This window comes from Perna viridis, chromosome 14 (assembly GCF_037379345.1).
Source record: "Perna viridis isolate PV_CMFRI_1.1 ecotype Kerala chromosome 14, ASM3737934v1, whole genome shotgun sequence".
NCBI lineage: Eukaryota > Metazoa > Mollusca > Bivalvia > Mytilida > Mytilidae > Perna > Perna viridis.
Window position 1 is genome coordinate 22,633,900 of NC_142458.1, and position 15,870 is coordinate 22,649,769.

General features: G+C 32.3%; 1 protein-coding gene across 1 annotated transcript in view; it reads left to right on the forward strand.

The window, feature by feature from the left end:
* LOC148598664 (lactase/phlorizin hydrolase-like) overlaps window positions 1-15,870 on the forward strand; it is a 74,702-nt gene that overhangs the window by 15,046 nt on the left and 43,786 nt on the right. The window contains exons 8-21 of the mRNA XM_088562468.1: window positions 725-1,060; window positions 1,505-1,632; window positions 2,037-2,294; window positions 3,567-3,723; window positions 5,184-5,423; window positions 6,858-6,987; window positions 7,687-7,868; window positions 8,745-9,074; window positions 10,117-10,244; window positions 11,308-11,568; window positions 12,498-12,681; window positions 13,056-13,295; window positions 14,523-14,652; window positions 15,536-15,720. Of these exons, the coding sequence (XP_088418594.1) occupies window positions 725-1,060; window positions 1,505-1,632; window positions 2,037-2,294; window positions 3,567-3,723; window positions 5,184-5,423; window positions 6,858-6,987; window positions 7,687-7,868; window positions 8,745-9,074; window positions 10,117-10,244; window positions 11,308-11,568; window positions 12,498-12,681; window positions 13,056-13,295; window positions 14,523-14,652; window positions 15,536-15,720 (2,889 nt within the window). The remainder of the gene's footprint in view (window positions 1-724; window positions 1,061-1,504; window positions 1,633-2,036; window positions 2,295-3,566; window positions 3,724-5,183; window positions 5,424-6,857; window positions 6,988-7,686; window positions 7,869-8,744; window positions 9,075-10,116; window positions 10,245-11,307; window positions 11,569-12,497; window positions 12,682-13,055; window positions 13,296-14,522; window positions 14,653-15,535; window positions 15,721-15,870) is intronic.

A 15,870-nucleotide genomic window follows, 5' to 3' on the forward strand; every position in this document is an offset into this window, starting at 1 on the left:
AAAGCATGTGGCATTTAGGAGATAGAGTGATTAGTGGTTTGCTTGGAGTCAGAAGGTGTCTTAGTATGGTGGTATGTCTTTCTGCAGGCTGTTGCTTCTGTGAGCTAGCATGATGTGGCACAATATCTGCCATTAGACATTAAACCACAATTAATCAACCTAACTATCAGGTGAAGGTAACACCAGAAGCCCATTATAGTCCTACTGTATTATTTATACATCTCTATAAACCAATTAGTCAGGATCTTACTCATTTTATATATTTTTGGTCCTGTTTTTCCTATTAACCTCCCTTAGTTAGTTGCAAACTTTTTTTAATTGTGGCTGATATGGAAAAGATTTCTGTAATGTGAGAATTATACCTCTCATACCTGTTGACCTATGGAACAGTAAATATTGGTGATTCTCCCCCATTGCCTCATGTGGGATATTTTTATGTGAAAGCAAATTCTTGATGTAAAAATTTAATTATCTAGTAGTTTTCACCGAAAAAATTTGGTTTTGACCAAAAAACTCCCATAAATCTTACATTATTATGTGGGAGGTTCTTAATTTTTCATTGATTTTGTAGAAGTCTCTGCCAGATGTAATATAAATCTGTATTAAACATGATATTGGACCATCTTAGTTTTAATATATGATTGCTATAAAGTTTTCATATGTACATTCTCCCTACATCCCTAACTTTACAACATTAAGATTTACATGTTTCCTTCTCTTGCAGCCATTAAACTAGATAACCTCACAAGTCTAAAGAGATTTTATGGCAGAGCACTGGTTGACAGTTTTGAATGGACAGATGGGTACCAGTTCAGCTATGGTTTCTGTATGGTTAACTTTTCTGATCCGTCTTTACCAAGAATTCCAAAGTTCTCATCATACTTTTACCGACAGCTAATTTCAGACAATGGATTTGTGGCAGGTTATCGTGGAGTTGGAGGAATATATACTGCCCCAATAGCCAATGAGAAAGAAACAGTCTATGGAAGGTTCCCTGATGACTTTATATGGTCAGCTTCCACAGCTGCTTATCAGATAGAAGGAGGCTGGAATGTGGGAGGTATAACTTCTGTTAATGTAGTTTTTTTTTACATGTATACATTTCAGCTATCAATGTGTTTTAATATGCATAAAAAATTGTATCCATAGAAAATATTTCCACAAGCAACGAAACTGCTCTAATCTTTATTTTAAAAGCTTAAAATATTATCCCATCAAACTGCAAAAATTCAGTTGTTTTTAGAATACAAAGATGCAACATTAAAATTTATATGTGTATTAAATGATTGTTCCACTTGGAAATTTTTTAAATGCTAATTTAAGATAGAGTTCACTTGATACAAGTAAATAAAAAAAATAGGTACATTTGGAGACTCTCTTATTTTTTTGGAGTTAGAATTTGGGAAATATCAAATTTGATTTCAGGCATTTTTTCACATTTAAGGGAGGGGCATAACCCATCATGACTTATTAATGTATTAAGGAAGTTGTTATGACATTTCAGGTAAAGGAGAGAGTTTATGGGACCACATCTCCCACTTAGGTGTGATAAAAAACAGTGACACTGGTGATGTAGCATGTGACAGTTACCATAGATACCAGGAGGACATTGACCTTCTTTCTGACCTTAACGTTTGTAGTCTCTTAATTATGTAATGTTTTGGATTAAAAGTATAAAAAATGCCATTAATCTCCAGAATACATGTTTTACTACTCTCTGAGATGTAAACTTGGCAAATATTTAGTCTTTATGAATGTCTAGAACCACTTAATTGTCAAGGTCAAAGGTCAGAGGTCATGGTTATATTAAAAATTAACATAGTCTAGAAAAGTGGAAACAGGCTGCCTTTGACTATGAGTACATAATTGTACCAGACAGTAAAAACCAAGCAAAAGACTATGGGCCTTCAATGAAGGCTGAGAAATTTCCACACAATTGACCCTTGAAAAGATAAGCATACTTGCAAAATATTCAAATGATTTCGTGATGTAACAGTCTTTCATTTCAACGAAAATTACATTTTTTGCTATTGTAGGTTTCACATTATAGATTCTCAATAGCATGGACTAGAATTCTCCCTAATGGTACTGATAAAACACCTAACCAAGAAGGCATAAACTATTACCATAAACTGATTGATGGACTAAAAGCTGCTGGCATTGAGCCAATGGTAACATTATACCATTTTGACATCCCTTTTGAGCTGATGAGATATGGTGGTTGGGCCAATGAGTCTATGGTTGACTACTTCAGAGAGTATGCTGATGTTTGCTTCAGGGAGTTTGGTGATAAGGTAGGTCTTCATCTACATTGATAAAAGTAAGAAACAAGTATAGAAATACACAGGCATTTGGGGCATGGATGGTTTTTACCACTTCTCAACTGTTATTTCTGCTTGATATGTTAATCTTTTTAAAAATGCATTTTTATTAGTTACTTGGCCAATTCATTGTTAATTTCACTGAGAAAATGCAGTATCTAATAAACAATGGACTCTGGTATGGAGTACTGGTCTGGCCCATCCTGTGCTGAGAACCAGTCAATTTTAAAGATCAATTGTTACTGAATTTGGATATTAAAATCATTCATTCAAATTTTGAAATTCTGTTGTCAAATCAGAGATACTGAAAACAGTGATCTTGTAAATTTCTCTCCATATTTCCCTTTATCCACCTTAATGGCAATATTTTCCAGCTTTTGTTTACCCTGGGTTTAGTGTTTTGGGAGAACAAAATCTGCCATTGCAAACCAGCAAAGACTGAGCTGAAATTAATTGTCCTTGTCTTGACAACGTGAACTGTGGAATAGAAAAATTACATTTGAAAGAAAACCTGATGTTTTCCTTGAATTCATTCCTAGTCCAGGGGCTGACTAGTAATTAATTTAGTGGGCCAATCTGACAAAACTAACATTTTTCAGGTACTTTGATGTTAAATTTAAATGGTATTGTATTTTATCTGCAACTTCATTGTTTTCCATTGTTCTTAATGCCTGATAATTTCTATCTCAGGCTACAATAGTGATACTGAAAGATATTGGCCATTTCCAATGACAATGTTACGTCAAAGACTATAATGTTGTAGATTAACAGAAAAATTTTAGTTTTAAATGTCTTGACAGAACATCATATCTCACCCTAACAGGCTCACTGAGATATTGAAGTAGTGTCTTTGTAAAAATCATGCAAAACCTTAAAAATGTGATACACTCCAAAGAAAAAACTACATAATTTTATTTTTGTAATGAAGTTATCTCCCTTAATTTTTAAATCAACAGTGTATTCAATATCTTTTTTATCTCGTAAGAACACAGGTTATATGTAAAACTGAATGAAAATTTTAATTTACCATGGCAATTCAAACAAAATATCAAAATTAAAAATATGTAAGCTTTTTACCCATGAATCACATTTTGCATGATACTTAATATCTCAACTTTAAAACTGCCATTATTCTGTATTTATATGCTTTATTAATTTTAATTCACATAATAGATGCTCCATTTGAGCTCTTTCTTACAAAGTCACTCTCCGAAAGACAACAATTCATGGTCTTTAATATTTCAGGTCAAAATTTGGTTTACTATGAATGAGCCTCAGATGATAACGATGAATTTGACAGCCCCCAACAGACCCCATTCATATGTCTATGCCAGAAATCTAATTCTAGCTCACGCAGAGGCTTATCATCTGTATAATGAATCATATAGACAGAAACAGAATGGTGAGTTTCAGGTAGATTATTACATAACAAAGTCCTCATAATGGTATTTATTATAATACTTATTAAGGTATAGTCTTTGACGCACCGAGAGCCTGATTTCAGTCTGAAATGTTTATTAAAGTTTGATGATCAAAAATTGCAACAATAAATTTTTATTGAAAAATGACCATAACCATGTCTGTACATCATTATATTCATTTTGTATTGTGGAAATATTCCTTTCTTGGGGAGTAACAAATTGTCCCAAGTCTACAAAGATTTAGGACCTCATCAAACTTATGATAAATCACATAATTATGAATAAGGCCCCTATAATTATAACTTTGTCATTTTCAAGTTTGAACTTTCCTCTTTTTATAATTATTTTGACAAAATTGATTACATAACCTTTGAACTGTATCTAATAGACTTAGTCTAGGTTTCAATATTAATTAGAGATGGTCTGAAGTTTTGGAAACTCAATATTTGACACAGGACCATTGACATTTCATTTATCTTAGTCCTTGACTTCCCATGTTTTATATTTACTGTATTTTCTAAAGACTTTATATTTAGAATGCATAAAAATTCAGGACCTTTCAGTCTTGAAAGTAAAGGGGAACATTGCCCTTGGTAGATTAAATAGGGGAGGACTGAAGCTTTGAACAGGGCCTGATGTTCAAAAACTCACTCTAGGTGCTACAGACTGACCTCTCCTACAATGAAAGAATTTTGCAGTTTCAATGATGTCAGGAACATTATGGTTTTACCAAATATAAGTCAATTGTCATATGATGGCCTGTTTTGTGAGAATTTTGAAAGGCCTGTCTGCAGTTATTAGTTTGAGATGAAAGTTGCTGTTTGTAGATTTGGGAAGAACCTTCATACAGACTCCTCAAATTGAGTTTTGCACGGAAAATTGAATTTTTGTATTAAAAAAAAGCCACATACTTCTATCCCTTTCACATCCCTCCTCACTTGAAGTCTTAAACCCATCCCTTTTTTACAATCAAATAAAGTGAGTGTTATTGAAATTGTGGAAACCAACTTACTTTAGTAGCCAGTTTATTTTTGAAATTTTCTATGACACCAAATTCATGAAAAATATTTTGGTAAGTCCTCAACATCACAATACTCTTTGAAAATGTGTTTATCCTTATTTTTTATAAGGAAAACAAAATGCTATAGTATGATACTTTGAAATTAAGGAGTTAGACCTAGGGTACGGGACACAAGTCTTAAAAGTCATTGGAACGTTTGTATTCACCATTTTACAACAAACTTATGTAAGCATCAAAGTAACTTGGACTGATTTCATTTTGTTTCAAATGAAAGCTTGAAAGACTTTAGTGAAATTAAATGTAATACAAACATATCACTGATTTCATGAGTTATGTCCCTTACACTAGGTCTACCTCCTTAAGTTTTCAGGAAAGTAATTTGGTCAGCTGTTATTTCAGTAATCTTCTGAAATGTTTCAGGTCAAGTTTCCATAGTACTGAATTCAGAGTGGTATGAACCAAAGAATCCTCATGACCCTCGTGACCTTGAAGCAGCTGAGAGGGCGCTGCAATTCCAGTTGGGCTGGTTTGCTCATCCTATTTATGTTAACGGTGACTATCCTGAAGTGATGAAGGAAAGAAACAGAATTAACAGACAGACAGACCCCACAATGATGGAATTGGAGGAGTTTTCAATGGAACAGAAAAGAAAAATTTATGGTTATTATCTATTCTAACAAACAATATGTTTTTTTTTTTAATGAATTGAGAAAAAAAACTTCTTAAAAAAATGGAAATATTTTAATTAAGAAATATTTCTTAATATAAAATTTCCTTTTCCAAATGTTGATAAGTCTGAAAAAGGAAGTAAATAATTATGATATTACACCACTAAGCTGGCAAACATGGTTTTACCCAATAACATACACTTTTAATGCACTGTGAGGTATTAAGAATTTAAAAAACCTATATGAGTGCAAGAACCTCAGACACCTGAGAATATGATTTAATTGTTCACTACAGTGGCCCCCCCAAGTTAGATTATATCTTACCTAAAAGTGTCTAAGATTTCCAAATCTTGCATAAAAAGCTGAAGTTTGATTTTTTTTTCATTTTGAGTTTGTTTTGAATTGAATTGACTAATATCTTGCCTGAGAAAAGCTTCTTTTTCTCACTTTGAATTTGTTTTCTGAATTGGAATGACTGACATTCAATTGCTGATCAAGATGTATCAATGTGGCCAGTGATACTTCATAACCAGTTGTATAATACTGTGAAAGTACTACTGTTTGTTGGGTAGCAATTAAGTAGTACTCTGGTTAAGAATCATGCAAAAGGTGATTCATGGGTGAAAAGCCTACATATTTTTATTTTTGATATTTTGTTTGAAATGCCGTAGTAAACAGAAATTAACAGTCAGTTTTTCATATACCCCATGCTCTTAGGAGATAAAAATTATATAGAATGCACTGTAGATTTCAAAATTAAGGGAGGTAGCTCTGTAAATGACACTGAAATACAGTAGAATCTATTGGATTTTCAATGTATATTATCTCCTAAGAGCAGGCAGATTTGAATGAATAATTACACATTTCATAATATAGACCCATAAATCAACTTAATTACAAAAATGAAAATATGTAGCCTTTTTTTAGGGTGTATCACATTTTTCAGATTTTGCATGATTCTTACAAAGACTACTACTTAACATGGTTTTATTGGAAAGGCCATTTCATGAAATTTGATTCCCATTTAAGAGGAAATTTTCATTGATTTGTACACCACCAATTCAAGAATCCATTAACTTGTTTTTCTTTCATAATCCACGAAAATTGGTGTCCACGAATTAAAGTACTTTCAAAGTACTTCACTTCAAAACAGTCATTTGATAAAAACAAAATGCAGGTAATTATCAATAAAAACAATATTTTAAAAGAATTTTCAAACACATATTGGTAAGATATGATCGTTCACTAGCACTTAATTTAATTAGCTCATGTGTTCTGTCTCCATGAATAATGAAATCTTGCACAACTGAAAATAGGAACTTTCTTGTCTTTTTAGTGAGAAATTGAAATGAAGAAAAACCACAAACATTGATATGTACAAATGAAAGTATTTTCATGGTGAATATATTTACAAATATCATTTCAGGAAGTTCTGATTTCTTCAGCCTGAACATGTACACATCTCATGAGGCATCTCCTGCTGATAGAAGTAAACTAAGAACAGATTATGATAAAGATATGAATTCTATGGTAGAATTCAATCCTAACTGGCAAAAGTAAGTCATAAATGGATATATCTAGTGCTTCTTCTTCGTTCTCAGGATGAGATAAAATTATGCCTTTTTACGATGCAGTTAGTATTGAGTTCGCTTTGATATCACACAATACCTATGATGCTTAACTATGGTAATGTAACCGATGGAGCTTACAACATTGTAATTCATTAGACATAAATGATAGCAACTATGAAGTTCAAGGCTCTATTAGAGGTATTTGTGTCCAGATTTTAAGTAACCTTTTATGTATTGAATAATAGGAAATAAATTACTTGTTGATCCAGTTGAATAATTAAAGTACGAAACATAGTGCAGTGATCACGCAGTTCACCAAATAAAATCTAAATAGGATTTGGAATGAACAAAGCAAGAATATGTGTCAGCTATATTTTTTGAAGATAGTACTTGTTTTACAATTCACTTGATTTTCTTCCACTTTAAAGCTGAGTAAAATTTTGATTTGTTACTAATTTTGGCTATGTTAACGCTATGTTTGTTGGTGTCACAAAATCAGGTCTGTTTTAATTAATGGTTGATTATATTATTCACTGGTAACAAATCTTGCCAGGATCCATTTTTTTTGTGTTTTCTAAAATAAAACTAATCATAATCTTGATTTATAATTTTGTTTATTTTAGCTTCACCGTACCTGTTGCATTTTTTAAGTCTAAATCATGATCTATTTCCGTTATATTTCAGGACTTGTTTGGATGGCTATAGAGTTACACCATTTGGTTTACGGAAGCTACTTAACTGGGTGAAAAACAACTACAATAATATCCCAATCCTTATAACAGAGAATGGATTGTGTGATTCAGGTGACTTGAAGGACATTGCCAGAATCAGTTTCCTCAGAGAATATATAAATGAAATGCTTAAAGGTCAGTTAAGTGGTTTTTTTAACTATGAGTTGTATCATAGTTTGTTATAGGTACGTTAATTAAAAAATACAATTTTTATAGCCTGCCACACGAAGTGGTAAGGTACTCTGTGATATCCTCCAAAAGTTGTGTGTCTGTCCGTCTGTCTGTCCCCAATGGTTTCCCAATGATTAATTGAGAACAGATTAATTATTTGTCTTTTGAACATTTTGTATGATAAAATACAGGTTAAGTTCAATTTACAGTAAACCAAAAAAGAAATTTTCAAGTTAAGCCATTTTAATCATTTTTCCCATCCACTTCACCATTACATGGTGGGGGTATCACTTAATGTTCCATTAATGCACTATTTTTAACATGATGTTAATGGTATTAGTTTCTTCATATTTCTTTACTGTTAAAAGTAGTCTTTTATTTCAAGAAAAATGTAAACTTTACATAATGAATGAAAGCATAAATAGCTTTTAAATTAAAGAGCATGCTAAATATATACTGTGAGGATATTCTTTTGAGATATCCAAACCTTACCTCCTTGAGCTACTGTGAAACGTATTATTGTTCGTGGGGTACTAATTTTCATGGATTCATGGGTTTGGTAAACCACAAAATTTGGTTCCCAATGAAAAGGAAATTTACCATTCATTTGTATGATGGATGAATTCAAAAATCCACGAACTGATTATTTTCCCCTAAACCACAAAAATTAGTACCCACAAATAAAAGTATTTTCACTGTATATGTCACCCATGCTTATCCACTACTCCACTGTTAACATGAAAGGATCTGTTTACAGCTGATACAGATAAATATTTGAAAAGAAAAGTGACTGGATTAGTTATTAATTAAGTTAATTAATTCATTTCATTCTAATTTTAGCTATTCACCTGGATAAGTGTACCATCCTTGGCTACTCAGTATGGTCATTCATGGACAACTTTGAATGGATGGAAGGCTATACCCCAAAATTTGGAATAGTACACGTAAATTTCAGTGACCCAGAAAGAAACAGAACACCAAAGGCTTCTTTCCAGTATTACAAACAACTTATAAAGGACAATGGTTTTATACCTGGTTACTATGGAGATGGAGGTCAGGGTGTTGCTCCTGGTTACGTAGATGAGTTTTACTATGATGTGTTTCCCAATGATTTTGTGTGGAGTTCAGCAACGTCTGCCTATCAGATAGAAGGAGGAGTTAATGAAGGAGGTTTGTACTATGTCAAAGCAGAAATTTTTTGCAAAAAAACATGACTGACTTTAAATTGCAATAATCAAAATTTGCATTGTGGAATTTTAAGCAGTACTAATGTGGGCATTTTCTCTGAAAATCACAAAATTTAAAATTACATTTTTGAATAAAATGACAAATTTGCTATATTTAATGTGTGTAATGATTTCATAGTTAACAGTATACCATCACCTATTTTGTTGTAGATTTCTGACTAACATTATATTTAATTTGTATAGTAAGAACTAAGAATATAGAGAAACTCCTGTGTGATATATACTTGATTATACTTTTTGTTACTTGGAGTTTTGTCTTTTGTAAAAATATTGGGTGTGTGCTGATAGGATAAAGATATACACACATTTGGAAGTAACAAAAATAAAAAAAAATGCTAAGTGGTCATTTGTTTTATAATTCTACTTGCCATAGGTTTACTATCTGTTGATAAAGAAATTAAACAGTGCATGTTACTTAACTGAATATAAAACCAATGTGCAGTAAAACTTGTCTATACTGAACCCCTTTTGGACTTTAAAACTGTTGTGGTTTAAACAGGTGTTCAATTTACATTGAAAGTGATATAAAGGAACTTTATAAAGTGTTTGGATAAGACAGGGAATATACAGGGTTCAGTAGACAGGTTTCACTGTATCTTTGGTAATGATTCCTAAGGTTACAATGATCATAGTCAAATGTATTTAGTGTAATTAATTTATTGGTGTCCACTGCTTACACTTCTATGTATGTATTCCAGGGATGACATTTTTTTGCCTTTTAGCAGAATTCTGTCATTTTAAATCCTGATTTTACTGTTGAGATTATTTTTTTACTGTTTTTAAATGTATGTTTGTTTGTTGAACTCCTAGGTATTCTGACCTTATTAGATATGGTTGACATTATTGTCAGAAATTGATTGTAATGTCAATATGTCTAAGGTAAAGGTCATTTTTATGAAAATTAAATTTTATGTTTTAATTGACCTTATGACCTTGAGCATATGCAATGATCTTGTCTTTTTCAGGAAGAGGACCAAGTATATGGGATGAGTTTGTACACAGTGGAAGGATAACTAACAATGATACTGGAGATATGGCTTGTGACAGTTATCATAAATATAAAGACGATATCAAACTACTCAAAGAAATGGGGGTAGATGTTATATAGAGAAATTCATTATAGACTGTACAGTTAACATGTGATATTCGCTATTTGCTGGGTCAGACATTTTTGCATGGTTGTAAATTTAAGAGACATACTGACAATTAACTTAAACAAATTGTGACCAACATTTGGGATGTTTTAGTTAATATTTTGTGACCTGAAATACAGAAAAATTACCCCTTTGAGAAAGTTTCTGTATTTACAGTAAATAATTGAGAAATTGAATGCACATACATGTAATGTCAGAGATGTTAGCCTTTATAGTAGACGTGTCAAATTCGATATGCATGCAGAATACTATCAAAAAAAAAAGTTCTATGTGCATTATACAATAAGGAACTTTTATAAGAAATTGAAACATTTTGTCTTAATTTATATGGTTTAATCTGAGTTGTGGTCCAACTTTCAGTAAAAAAAAATACTAAACAAAATAAAAAACATTTTACACCAATATTTTTTTCCTTTTAAACTTAAGTCAGAAGAAAGCATCTTTTTGTATAATAATAACAGACAAGTGGGCAAGTCTTGCAGGTTAGTCAATGAGCATGCCTGATTTTAACTCTCACAAAGAAACTCTTTTTGTTCTTTCCCAAGCCCTACATTGTGGAAGTATATCTTACATATGCTCATTGACTACATACTGTTAACACAGAAGTGTCTGATGACAAATGAATTGCAGGTCTCAATGAAATGTTTTTTTTCTACCCTTAAAATTTGATACCCTTGAAAATATATTAGGATAATGGATTGTTCATATTGTCCTTCTCAGATTTTTTCTTTCTGTTTAGATTCATTTTGCTGCTCTATATCTATAGAGTTAAGTCACAGCATGATAAAAGGTGCAATTTGAAGTTTCTCATGTAACTAAGCACAGCTTGAAAATTGAAAAAAATATTCCATTTGAATGATCTCATGTGTATTCTTAAAATTAATGATGAAAAGTTTACACCGATTTTGACACTTACTCTATAATCTACTCTTTTCTGTCTATTTCGAACCATAACATTTGAAGCATAATCTAAATTAAACCAACCTACTGTTTTTGCTACAGGTAAATGCCTACAGATTTTCCATCTCCTGGTCTCGTATTTTACCAGATGGAGAAGTACACAACATAAACCAGGAAGGCATTGATTACTATAACAACCTGATCAATGGACTTATAGAAGCAGGGATACAGCCAATGGTCACCATGTACCATTGGGATCTACCTTTAGCCCTGGAGAGAAATTATAATGGCTGGCTGAACAAGTCTATGACAGATTATTTCGAGGACTATGCCAATTTGTTGTATGATAAATTTGGTGACAGGGTAATTACTTGTTCTTTTAAAGTCATTGTAAATTGAAAAAATTGAAAGCTGTGTACCTTGACATTTCTAACACCCTCTGCTTTGCAAGATATACTGTATTTACTGCATAAGTTTTCCTAGCTGCTAATTTTCACAGATACTTTCTAGTGAGCATATATTTGCAGGTATAAATTTTCACTGCTTTAAAAAATGATTAGCCTGATATCATGATACAAATCAATTTTTCAGATACTGTTTTTGATGATTTTCTTTCCACTGCAAAAAATAGCGAAAATTGATACATAGTGAACATTAGTACACAGCAAAAATTATGAAAAATGTGAAAATAGTATGTTTACAGTATAGTGGTCTGTATGTTTGTCCTTTTATCTGTACACAACACTTAGTTATAGTTTTCTCTGCAACTGTATCCTTATTATAAGAAGAACATATCCATAAGCCATACAGGATCTAATTGCATGGACATCTTGTTTGATCATTTTGTTAACAATTTTGACGAGGTGTTTACTGGGGTATTCAGTGAGATATCCTTAAGTGAGCTTTCTCACAGTTTCTTGTGTTTTATAAATATATTTTCAAGTGGCTGATTACGGAGTCATAACAAGAACTTGAATAAAATTATTGTCATTTTTTTACACTTAAATAAATGGCATACTTGGTGACAATCAGAAGAACAATAGTTTGGCTAAGTTTTCTAACTTAACTGTTTTATTTTCATGTTCAATTTAAGTGCAACACAAACATGAACAGAATGAAATTTTATGTTAAGTGAGGGCATATATTCAACTAGTGAAATATGCAAATTTTTCAATTTTTTTTTAAACACTTGAGTTTTGGGGCTAATTATGGCATTATCTGAACAAACATCTGTAAGACAATGGAAGCATGGTTATTAAGATAAAGTTTATGAATAAACAATTTTATTACAGGTTAAGCTGTGGATCACCTTTAATGAACCATGGATAGTTTCTTGGCTGGGTTATGGTGTTAATGCTTTTGCACCAGGAAAATGGGGTCCAGGTACCAATACATACACAGTGTCACACCATATAATATTGGCCCATGCCAAGACTTACAGACTCTACCAGAATAGATATGCTTCAAGTCAGAAAGGTAGATGTATATAGAAGTAAATGTAAACACATTTATCTTTGTGGAGACTTTCTTTTCATGTTACAGGATATTGATTTATTTTTCTACTACATTTATTTGTAACTAACCCTCTATTTAACATGTTTTTCATAACAAAGTGACTTTTGTTTTCACAATTTCTTCTTGCTTGCTAAGTTAGTGAAAATAAATTGCCCATAAAAATGGTGTGATTTGTGTTGACTGAAACTTCAAAAAATTACTTCCTAAATATGTACATCATTTATGGCAATGATTTTTAAGGATTTCATATTTCAGACCCCTACATGAATAGGATGTCACTGATGCTTCTTCCCTGATGGCAATGTTGGTATGAACAATATAATACTTTATTGTAGGCAAAGTTGGCATCACATTGAACTGTGGATGGTCAGAACCTATGGATCCCTATAATCCAACACATATAGAGGCATCAGAGAGGGCATTACAGTTTGATTTTGGGTGGTTTGCTGGACCAGTTGTCAAGGGAGACTACCCTGATGTGATGAAATGGAGAGTTGGCAACAACAGTGTTCTGCAGAATTTTACAAAGTCTAGGTTGCCAGAGTTTTCAGAGGAGGAGAGGATAATGGTTAAAGGTTTGTAACAAGAATTTTGAGCTTTCTTTGCACTTCTGTTCTGTTAATGTACTTTTTATGGATATCAATTGTCCTTTTCTTGTTAATTGCAGAGCATGCATGACACATAATTGCACAAGGTAGGGCTTGGGTGGAAGAGAAGAATTTTTCTTAGGAACTGTATATTTAAGTGTATTCATCAAATATCCCATGGTAAATATGAAATGGTCTATTTCTGTGGTTTGTTATAATTATACCCCTGCCCTGAAATAGAGGTGGGTATGTTGTTTTACCCTTGTCCATGTTTCCTGGGGTCTGTGTTTCCATGTGTCCTTGTTTCAGTAACACTCTTTTCCGGCAGAGTTTTCTCTGCATTTACTCATCACAGTGGCTTGAAATGTTAACACATTCTTTCAGTAGGTATGCTAAAGATGGAATTCATTTTGGAAAAAAAATCAATGACAAATTCCTGTTTACAGATGACTATGTTTATTTTTACTTTCTATTTTGAAGTTTTACAATTGTTGTCACACTTTTCTCAGCAACTACTCATCACAACAGCTTAAAATTTCTACACATTATCCTGTAGTTATGTCATATTATGGAATCAATTTTTGGAAAGATTGACAACAACCTCCTGTTTACCTAAGATTTTATTTATTTACCTATGATTGTGATTGAAAACGGGGGTATCACCAGTGAGCCATTGCTCATAGATTTCTTGGCGTATTTTAGAATTCATGAATTGCATTACAAAATCATGTTTTGAAAAATAATTTCTTATTTTAACAGAAATATGAACATATGAGTTGGTTAGTGAGACCTAGAGAATACTTAACTTTGATTTTCCCTTTTTGTCTATGCTTATAGCCATATTTAGTTTAGTTAAGTTAGCATGTTAAATATAGATTTAATTTATCACAGCTACATGAAAGAGTAATCAAGGGAACCAAGGTTATAGCGGTAAACAAAAGAATGTAATCCAGGGACAAAGACCAGACATGGAAAACAGACATACACAACAAAGAACATAAAGTAACTGAAATCATACATACAAAGTAACAAAAGCAAATGAGCAACTCAGACTCCACTAAAAACTGGGAGCTTGGACCAGGTGCACTGGTAGGGTAAGTGTCCTCTGAAAGTACTCAGTTTTGCTGGGCATCATTGTGATATAAAGTGTTAAATGTTGATGATTATTATATGATCTTTATGGTTGATTGTTATCACTTATTTTTGACCCTACAGGTAGCACAGATTTTCTGGGCCTTAATTTCTACACGTCAGGTTTGGTGTTCCCTCAGGAGAAGGACATCACAGATGTCAACTATGATGTTGATAAAGGCAATGGTGGAGCTGCAGATCCAAAATGGATTGGGTAACTTTTTAAAAAAACAATTATTTTTAATAGCCTATATTATATATAGTATCAAATACTGACTAAAATTGATAATTTGTCTCTCAAGTGCTATAAATGTAATAGAATACATTCCAGTGGTTTGAGTTGCTTGCTATTTTATTCATATAGATTTTAGAGATATTTAATAGAAAATCTGTCCATCTGTTTATTTGTTTATCTATAGCATTGCCAAGTAAGTCAAACTCCTAAAGTGAAAAAGTGGATTGTATTTTACCTTAATTGATATTTTTTTGTTGGGTGCTTGTAATGGGAGAAAATCTAACTAAAAGCTTAGAGCAACTTCTCCTTAATCCTTTGATGACTTGACATCCAACTCAATATGAAAATTGGGAATCATGTTGAGATGTGCATGGGGTATAGAAACTTTTGTCCAAGGCTTAGAAGGAGGGATAATTCAAATTGTTTAAAGCTCATAAGCCAGATGGCTAAAATACACCAAAATTCACACCCCCTGAAAATAACTGACTTAATGGTATTCATGATAATATTTTTATAGGGTGATAATTGCAGGGGAGATAAATCAAGTAAAAGTTTACATGTTCAGAGTCTAAGGTCAGTGGCAGATATCACTTTCGTGAACCTGATCACATTTACTCATACTATTATAACAGTTTAGGTTCGTAGAATCAAAACAAATGTACTTTTATTGTAAGTCTGGATCAGACTGGTTGAAGGTAACTTTATTTTTTATTGTAGGTCTGGATCAAACTGGTTGAACGTAACTCCATTTTTTAACTCCATTTTTTATTGTAGGACTGGATCAGACTAGTTGAAGGTAACTCCATTTTTTATTGTAGGTCTGGATCAGACTTGTTGAAGGTAACTCCATTTTTTATTGTAGGTCTGGATCAGACTGGTTGAAGGTAACTCCATTTGGTTTAAGGAAAATGTTGAATTGGATTGCTAAGACCTATTACAATATGCCTGTTTATGTGACGGAAAATGGCATCTCCGACAGAAATGGCAGTCTCCATGACAACCATCGAATTCACTACTACAGAACATATATCAACGAAATGTTAAAAGGTAGGAATGAATACCATATACATGTAGGAGTGCCATGAACAAACTTTATTTCAACACCCTCATTTGAAAAAAAGCTTACATGTATTTAGCAAAGTAACAGAATTTTTTTCATTTATGATTAATTATACTCGTACAGTTGTATTAATCCAT